The sequence below is a fragment of the Aythya marila genome (genome assembly GCF_965140915.1).
Source record: "Aythya marila genome assembly, chromosome: 5".
NCBI lineage: Eukaryota > Metazoa > Chordata > Aves > Anseriformes > Anatidae > Aythya > Aythya marila.
Window position 1 is genome coordinate 49,218,549 of NC_139046.1, and position 9,397 is coordinate 49,227,945.

The 9,397-nt window shown below is 44.8% G+C and overlaps 1 protein-coding gene across 1 annotated transcript; it reads right to left on the reverse strand.

The window, feature by feature from the left end:
• Positions 1-3,329: 3,329 nt before the first annotated feature.
• COMMD9 (COMM domain containing 9) lies at positions 3,330-8,858 on the reverse strand. The gene is made up of 6 exons (XM_082761682.1): positions 8,743-8,858; positions 8,522-8,647; positions 8,269-8,408; positions 8,054-8,088; positions 5,136-5,239; positions 3,330-4,312 (listed from the first exon to the last, which is right to left on the reverse strand). The coding sequence occupies exons 1-6, from the start codon at positions 8,791-8,793 to the stop codon at positions 4,172-4,174; spliced, it is 597 nt and encodes a 198-aa protein (XP_082617808.1). The 5' UTR covers positions 8,794-8,858; the 3' UTR covers positions 3,330-4,171.
• Between the last annotated feature and the right edge of the window lie 539 nt (positions 8,859-9,397).

Sequence of the window (9,397 nt, forward strand, 5' to 3'; positions counted from 1 at the left end):
AGGTGGTTCTCAAACGTTTAAAATGGCAAGCGCTGCTTAGTGACTGCCCTGTGGAGCACAGGGAAACGACAAAAGCTACAGCAGGTGGTCTGGTTGCTGCCTAGTCATGGTAAAACAAACACCTCAGTTTTCGTTGTTGTGTGTCGCTTCAAAAACTGGTGCCTACCACGAGGCTTGGATGGATATCTATGGATTTTGGGGTGTAACTCGCGCTGTAATGCTGCAGGACTGTGCTCGTGCAGTGATGCTCCTGATGTGGGTGTTGGAAAGTGGCGAACCAACAAGGGGTTGAGAAGTTAGAAAAGGAACTGGGGAGGTGGGATTTCCAGTGCTACTACTGATTTACTACAACCTTGCGCACCTACGTTTACCCCCTACAGCTTAGTGAGATTAATCTTGTAAGGAATATGTGGTAAAGATTAGCATAAGCATTAACTTTTGTACTTACGTACAAAATTACTTTTGTAGGGTTTTTGCTGTTGTTTTTATTGAAATATTCTTTAGCCTGTAAACAAAATTATTAGGACTCAGAATTACTACAGTCATAAAGCAGCTGAGGAAATGATGCTGCTAAATAAATACATTGTTCCTAATACCAAGAACTGACAGTAAGCACAGCTTCTGTGATACTTGAAAAGAGTTCGTTTAACAAGAGATCTCTCTCAGATCTGTTATCAAAAAGGCCTGTTTCAGCCCTTATCTGGTCAGAGGGCCTGTCTTATATTGTTAAATATAAACTGTTAGCTCCAGTGAAATAATGAGATACCCAACGTGTTGTGAAACTGACATATTGCACTTGAGACAAAACTCCAAACGTGCCATTGTGTTACCAGTAATGTTTTAGAGTGAAAGACTAACACCTCAGTTAAATACAAAGCAAAAACTTTATAGGTGATAGTTTGGGATGAGTTTAAATGTGCAAATTTTACATGTTGAACCCAAAATTTAAGCACAGAGTAACTATTACAGCTATACCAAACTATCATGAGTCTTAAAAATTCCTCTGCTACTTTAAAACAATGTTTAGAGAGTATTATGATTCCTAGCTTCCACAACTGAAGGCCTTTTTTTCTTAAGTTCTTCATGCTTTCACCCACATCATCTGTAGAATTTTTAGCCTGAACGCCCTAATGTATAATTTTTTTGGTTTTGTAACTTTGTGGTAAGAAGAAGCAAAATTTAATTTTATGAAAATAGAATTTCATGTTTTCAATGATTTTCCAAGACTTTGATAGAGCTAGGTCCAACACAGGGTCTGAATTATGAAATTACAATTTAAATTGAACGTGCATACTTGTATTTTACAAACAAATTTCTCACTAAGAGAAATTTTCTTAGAGATAACTCATTTTTACTTTGCTTGGTGTAACTGAGTTTTCACTTGACAAACAGCGTATGTGTAGGTGGTGTTTTTCTACTCGTCAAATAATACTGGAGTTTTTGAGCTCCACTTCACAATGAGAGCTTGGGTTTTCCTAGGAGGAGGAGTTCACTCAGGTGATTCACTTACGACAGCTCTGTTCTTTATTAATGCCCTTGGACCACACTTCTCCAGAAATGAACAATTGTGGTGACCCCATCCAAGGGAGATGCAAACTGTAAGTAAACAATGGCCACTGTGATGCTGAAAGGCACGGAAAATAGAGCTTACTTTGCTTAGTTGTCACAAAAGCAGAGGAATTTCACTGTCTCTAAGCATAAGGGAAAAAGGGAAATCTGGAAGAGAACGAAGCTAAAGAGGAAAGTGTTGGCACAGGAACAAGCCAGTAATAAACTCACGCTGAACACATTTAGGCTAGCTTTCCAACCATCAGCAGTATGTGGAGGGAGGCTAAAAAAACTGATTTTAAGAGAGCAATCATGTTATGGAAAAAATCAAATAATTGCCTGGAAGAGCAGGCATGCTATTTTCTATCTGTGTAGCAACCTCCATAACTAGGACTTTAGGAACATTTAATGAAGTACTCTTGCTGGTTGGGTAATGACAGTCCTACTCAGCCTCTCTTATTTTAAAGATCTTTTTCTGAGTGGTAAGTCTCAGCTCTTCTTGGCAAATGTGCTAAGAACCAGCAAAAAATGCCTAACACTTCATGCAAAGCTTTGAAGGCAAGCTCTCTTGTAGCCTCCTACATCTTGAGCTAGAAAATACTGGCATCTCCTTGCAGAATGACTTGAGAAATACCTCTTGAAGTCATTAGATATTTGGCATACCTCTGATTCAGTGGAGAGCCTCCTTCATTAAATCTCCATGAGCACTTTTTAGCTACCTGCAGATAGAGCTGCTCAGACACTGGGACAGCCTCTTCAGTTCTAAGACTTTTCTTCACAGCTATTCTCTAGTTGTGTAATGGGGTTGTATGAGGACTGCACCTATCAGTTCTTCATTTCATTAGTCCTTACACCATTTTGGCTTTAACTTCAAGATTTACCTCAAAGTTTTCCTGTGTATTGACCTTCTCTGCTCCTCTAATATTACGAGTGCTTCATCTCATTATTCACCTCCTCAGTTGTTCCTACCTTCTAAAATAAATAGCATGATATATTTGAGATTTTTAAGGCTATGCTGGAAAGCAACAAAACTTCCTCAGATTGAAGTCGGTTATAAACATCATCCATAGCTTGAAACTTGTGGAACAGATTCTTGAGTATCTGTCTTCTCCCTTTGGATTTCCCTGTTAAATAGGAAGTTTACTGGGTTATCTTGGCAGTGCAAGTGTTACGATCTCCGCTAAGTGGACCCTAACACAGGGCTAATACCCTAATACAGCTTGATGCATGAGCGGTATTACCTCAATCTTCTAAAAGCACTGGCTTTATTTACATCTTTATTCTAGCCGGTGGGGAGATGTGTAAAAATAATTAACAAAACATTGTAGCTTATGTACACATCCCACTTGATTTCATGTTTGCAAACACAAGAGATAATATTTTGTCTTGAAGGAGAGCCAAATGTTTTATGAAAGGTGGGACTTCACCACAAACAAAGCATTTGGATACAGTGTTCCAGTTCGGTGCCTTACACCAGATCATCAGAGATGAGTCTGCATTTTGTTCATTTTCTGTGCTTACAGATGGGGAAGTAAAGGTTTAGGTCAGGGTCATTACCTGTACCTAGCACAGAGCTGGTACATGTGCTAAAAGGTGCCCTGTTACTAAAATGGGATAGAAAACAGTTTAAAAGATGAATCCATTTGAACAGGAACTAAAGAATCCCTCTTCAGCAACAAAAGTGAACATCCATTACATCAGCCTAGAAACTAGGCACCATCACAAAAAGGCTGAGGTAACCCAGGACAACATCTCTTCTACACAGAAAAGGACTCCAAAAATCAATTAGCAGTTCGTTTTTTAATTAAATGGAGATTTATACAAACAAATAATCAGAACACTTTGGGGAAATATAGGCACCAATTGCCATAGAAAGGTTTCCTACATCACAGACAAAGGCCATCAATTCTTCACTCTCCCAGTCTGTTTTTTCCTGCAGGGAAAGCAAAGCCCAAAGCCTAATAAACCCAAACATGAATTATCTGAACTCCTTTATTCTTTTCAGACAGAAGGAGGAAATTACTTGCTGCTAAAGATGTACAGACTAGTCATTTTGCAAATGGTGCTATGAAGCTGATCAGAAGGGAATGTGTTGTAGCATAATTGCCCTATTTCAAAGCATTATCCTGTAATAACAGTCTGCAGCATGGCTGTGCTTCATTGAAAGGGAGAGAGTGCTACATCTAGCATGCACCTCAGTGCATGCACATTCCAGAGGGAAGTACCCTCCTTGTCTGCTAATGCTGGAAGGCAGCCCATTAACCAGCTTGAGCCTTTTAGATCCTAATTTCAGGGCAGGGAGATAGCACTTGCTTCACTGGTTGCAGCTATTTGCTATTTCCAATTACGACCCTTGTGATTAAACCAAGCTCTGAGCCCTTAAATCCTTTTCCAAAATACAGACCAATTTTTGTTCAACAACAGTATGAAAACACTTTCTGGCACCAGGCCAAAGGAATGTGTAAGTGTGAGCTTTTCAAAAGCTATCTTATTAACTCAAAAATATTCTTAATTTTTGTTTTTTTGGTTAAAACAAACCGTGTTATACAATGCTGCAACGTAGGAAAGCTGTCGGTGTAGAATACTTCCCTTCCTGGTTGCTGGAGTTCATGTCCTTGGGTATTCATTTGTTTGCAACAGCAGAAAGTTGGTCCCGGATCCTTCCTAGACCTTCTAACATAGTGTCCAGTGTTTCTTTACTCAGTTCCACAGTCAGTGCAGAAACAACGGGACTATTTCCGCATAAGGCAGCATCTTCCTGAATCTGAAAACAGGAACGCAGTTGTTAGGTGTACGAAAAATCCATTGATGTTTTTTCCAGTGCCACTAGGAAAGTCAGTGCTTAATGGACAGATTAAGAAAAACTTGGCATCCAGCTCCGTCCTGAAGCCCAGAGCCCATTTTCTTGCTGTCAGCCTTACCAGCGGAGTGCACTCCCTTTAGCAGAGCGCCAGTAAGCACACTGAGCCGTGAATGTGGGGGAATTCTGAAGAGCCTCATGGCAGGAAGCCACATCCCTATCAGAAGCATCTTAGCAGATACCCCACACAACACGTAATCACATCCCACACACAGAAATTAATTGTTCCTCCTCCTCTGAAGCCTACCCATCCCATTTTTACTGGTTTGGGGGAATCAAGAGTTCTGTAGAATATAAGCATTAACTTTGGCTATACTCCCCGAATGACAGATGGGGACAGTGATGGAAATTATTAGTAATCAGAAGACATCTCCCAGCTACCATACTCAGCTAAACATACTGCTGAGTGACTTAGAACTAAAGGCCAATGGCTTCCCTGTAATTTATCTTTCTTTCTGTAGAGAACAATGGTGGCTAGGCACAAATATGCTGCTTTCTCTCATCATCATGCAAAGAAATCTCTCCCTCACCATAAAAACATGGCTTTCATCGCAGAGATGATTCCCAGGTTCTGCTGTATGTCAAAGTCACCTCTGAGAAAGTCTGTGAATTGCTCAGGGGCCTCTCTGCTCCTACCCTTCAGGCAGTAAGCAAGCACCAGATGCCTGTCCAAACTATTTTGTGCTGCCACTCAGTTATTTTGGTCCTGTACAGGTCCTGACATTACCTTTAACTGCAGCAGGCAAGTAGGGACTGCCATTCTGTTGATTGTGTCTGACGATGTCTTGATGTCCACCCTCCAGTCCATGTCGACCAGCCGAGGCAAGGAGACTGAGGGATTAAGAAACAGGGATCAGTTAGGCCTGGCAGCACACGATGACTCCAGAACCCGTGCCTGTCACCATACACATGCCTCTCCGCTAACAGAATCCTGCTGGCCCTGTGAAAAATGTACGGCTGTAGTGCTACTGCCTGGCTTCACATCATTTTTATGTTGTAATAAGCCAGTCAATAAGGCCTCCACGTGATGCTGGAATAACAAACGGGGTTCTCCATCATCACAAGCAAGGATGCTAAAATGCAAGACAGGCACAGCTAAATTCACAGAGCAGCTAAGAGAAGGGGAGCAATAAGTTATCTTCACCTCTTCATACCCTGCTTGCAAGACTCAGTGTTTAATCATGAGCTGCTCTGGGACCTGCTACACTCTGTTCTGTAACTGGCAAGAAAGCACGCAGGAATCTTCTTAAAAACCAAGCAGTACAGAACTGGGAAACCGGAATCTTTACATGTCCTGCCAATTTGTTAAAAATATTGAAGATGTAGTTTCAGTTCCATCCTAGTCAGATCTCACATTAGAGAAATCATTGAGGAGTCTGATGCAATATCAACATCCATAGTGCTGGGGCTACAAATGCCATCAGCCTTCCAATGGGAAGGAACAGGTCCAACTTGGTTGCCCTGCCAAGAAACTTGTGCAGCTAGCCCTTGCTGCAGAGAAGAGATGGGGACAGTCACTGGTAATGGCATGTACTTAATGGAGTACTGCACGTTGCACTACGGACCCTCGTCATCCCCACTTTGCAGCTGTTGCATCTATAAGACACAGAACACCTCTCGCATCTTTTTCAACTCGATTTTCTGGTAAAAGCTGAGCTACGCTTCTTGTGTTCAACAGTGCAGCATCCAATTTCCTGGGAAAACCAGTAACTTCTCGCTAGAAGGAAGTCTACACTAGGGATGTGGGAACGATGGCAAACCCTGTCAGTTTGAAACAGGCATTTGCAGCTAGCATGCTTAACTACTGTGTCAGAACAAATGAGAACCAGGCACACAAGGAAACATTGTTCCTGTGTGGCTCAGGCTTTTGAAATGAGTCTGAAAGAAAGGTAGGACCAGCCCCATAAAAGATCTGTAGAGAGATGATAGTTTATTCTTAAACTCGGTTTAAAATCTCAGCTGTGGTGCTTGGTGAGTTTGAGCATCTTTGCAAAGCCTTGGCAAATAACTGCTGGTGGTCAGGTTTGGTATCTATTTAAGGGTATCAGAGGGGGATGAAGAAGCAAAGACTAAACCCGTACTGAGTGCTGCAGAAAGAACTGTCCCAACAGGCAACTGCAGCCTGCCTGGATTCTGCATGCCATAAGGTGCTAGTTTCCTCCCCGAGGGCTGATCCCATGTGATCCCAAGCTTTCCTTCTGCTTCCTGGTGCTCAGAGGAGTTTGTCTTTATCAGGGGAAAGGCTCCTCCTCCCCTCAGAACTCCAGGGGGCACTGCAGAATTGGCTGCCTTGCTCTTGTGTTTGGAAGAAATTCCAGTTTACAGTCCATCAGGACCAGCACTTGGCAGTATTTGCAACAACATAAAATGCATCTGTTTAGTCTTGTATGTTAATTTGCAAAGATTGATTGTTGGCAGCTTGGAGGGACAGGAAACCATCCACATTTTCAGATTAACACAGGACAATCAGTTGGAATGTCAGTTCTTTAAAGCACTGCCTTGGCCCCTGTGTAATATGTGTTGGATATTTCATGAATATAACATTAAAATAATCCATAATTTCTTAAAAAAATAAAATCTCATTACAACAGGGCTAAATCTAATAAATACAAAAACACTCATCTCAGAGCAAAGCTCCAGGAGCCATACACCCAGCCTTGCTTCTCCTTTGTGCAGAGCTAGCTGGTGTGTCGCTGGCATGTCATGCTTGTTCTCATTTCCTCTAAGGCATGATAGTGTTAAGGATACAGGAAAAAGCACTGCGTGTCTTGGCAACGCTAGAACAATGTTTAGACTAAGCAACTGCTGTATTTACAGTATTAGCATTATGCAATAGTTTCCTCCCCCTCCCTATTTTCTACCATTTATACTATTAAGATTTTTGAGGGACAGTGGTTTTCCGGGTCTTGCTGTAGTGTTTACTTCTTGGACATCATTTCCTCTGCAGGCTAAGAGAAAGGCCAAGAGGATCTATGCAGACCTCAGAGTACTCCTGTTATGAATCAGCTCTCATTTCTAAGTGCTACGGCTGAAAAGAAAGCCTCTTAAGGGAAAAAACAAACGAGTATAGCTGTGTGGAGCACTTAACTAGGAGGTAACTCACTGACTGATGCTACCGGTAACATTTGCACTGCTTAACTACATCACGCTTTAGAAAGGTGAGGAAAAAGCAAGTTATGAGTATGTGCCACATCTGGAAGAGATGTGTGAAAGAGAAAGAATGCACAGAAGTGACTGAATGTGCACAGATAAGGTGCTCCCCAATAGGAATGTATGCTTTGCAGCTCATAGTTGTTGGCTATGGACATCATTTAAAGACCTGAATGGGAAGGTCAGAGTGCTTCATATTCAGAAGTTCGGCAAATACTTGCCACATCCAGGCTGCATTCTGCCATGTAGCAACAGATTGAGCATTAAGTGAAATTGCTCCAGGACTGGAAACAATTTAGCACAGATCTGAATACAAACTTACGGGCTGCTCCTACGCTGAATGATGCCCCAAGCATACAGCTTCATCTAAGGCAAAGGGTGGTATCTTTGTGCTGCGCTGCACTGAAACATGCTGCCATGCACAGTTCTGAACTCCAAGCTCGCTCAAATGACCTCAGGAGCATTAATTTCATCAGAATGTAAGACACTACTTACTCTGACTTGCTTGTGCTTCATTCCTCCAAGCAGAGCTGTGAAAAGAAGGGAAAAAATGGTATCAGCAATGGGCTCAGCTCATCGCGGGCGCTGTGCTTCAGCCCGCAGCGTGCACAACACGGCCAGAACCAAAACCCTGCGCTGCCAAGCACCCACGTAGCAAACCAGGCGAACCCACCTGAACTTCCCAACCGAAAGCAGCCGGTAACACTCACACGTTCTCCAGGATTATCTTAGTTAGGAGGTTCTTCAGGTTTTGGTGGAAGTCTTCTGGAAAGAGCGCCAGGATATCTTCTGCCCTCGTCAAGCCGCGGTACACGACGTGCCTGGTGAGGCTGTGCAGGGCGGCCACCAGCTGCAGGACAGGCAGACGGGAGAAGGGGGCTCCAGCCCGGACAAGGAGCAGCCCCCAGCCCCCTTCACCCCGGCCGCCCGCCTCCACCTCGCACCCGGGGCCATGGCTCCTACCTGCGCCGCCTCCTCGGGGCTGGCGGCGATGGCGGGGCAGGCGCGCTGCGCCAGCGGGCCGAGCCCGGCGGGCGGGCTGGAGAAGCAGTCCTGGCACAGCTGCCGCACGGCCTCCTTCGACGGCGCCTGCCGGGGAGCAAAGCGGGACGCGCTCAGCCGCCGCCGCCAGGCAGGGAACGGCCCCCGGCAGCGCCATGGCGGCGGCCCCGCGGCCCGCTCACCTTCAGCAGGCCCCGCAGGGCGGCGAACTCCCCCTCACGCAGCGCCGCCATCTTGGCGCCCTCAGCCGGGGCGGGCGCCGCGCCTCAGCTCCCGCCCCGCCGCCATCTTGTTGGGGCGGGGCGGGGCGGGCCGGGCACGCCGGGCGATGTAGTCCTGGTCCTGGTCCTGGTCCTGGCTTTAACGCGGGATAAAAGTGGAAAAAAATAACAAAACAAAACTGAAAGCTGTGAAATGTTTCAGCCACAGCTCCTCGTCCGTAAAGCGAGCTGCTGCGACAGTTATCGGAGCTGAAGTGCAGGATAACGTTTTGCACCGAATTAGCATGCGTCCTGCATCAAACTTTACAGACCCACACTTCAGTGCCCTTTCTGAAATACCTGACGTGATTTTTATTTATTTATTTATTTTTGGTCATTTCTGTCAGTGCAGTGAAGAGTGAAACCAGACCCTGAGCTTAAGCCATGTGTAGCGGCTTAAACCACCTCACCGCAGGGGTCAGGGTGGCACCGAGGGGTCTCTGTCTGGCTGCAGGCTGCCCACACGGTGTCTGCTCCTCACTGAGAGGAAAATCACCTGGCACAGCCGCACCAGGATGGCGTTGTGCTGGCCCAGAGCTCGCCTGCTGCCGTGCAGCTCCAAGGAGCAAGAGTGCAA

Bases quoted from the DNA above. Each gene is read 5' to 3' on its own strand.
- COMMD9 (XM_082761682.1), bottom strand. From the start codon at position 8,793: ATGGCGGCGCTGCGTGAGGGGGAGTTCGCCGCCCTGCGGGGCCTGCTG. The intron at 8,409-8,521 runs GTAGGAGCCATG...CCTGTCCTGCAG, and splicing joins GCCCCGAGGAGGCGGCGCAG to CTGGTGGCCGCCCTGCACAG. The intron at 4,313-5,135 runs GTAATGTCAGGA...TCCTGTTTTCAG, and splicing joins CTTGCCTGCTGCAGTTAAAG to ATTCAGGAAGATGCTGCCTT.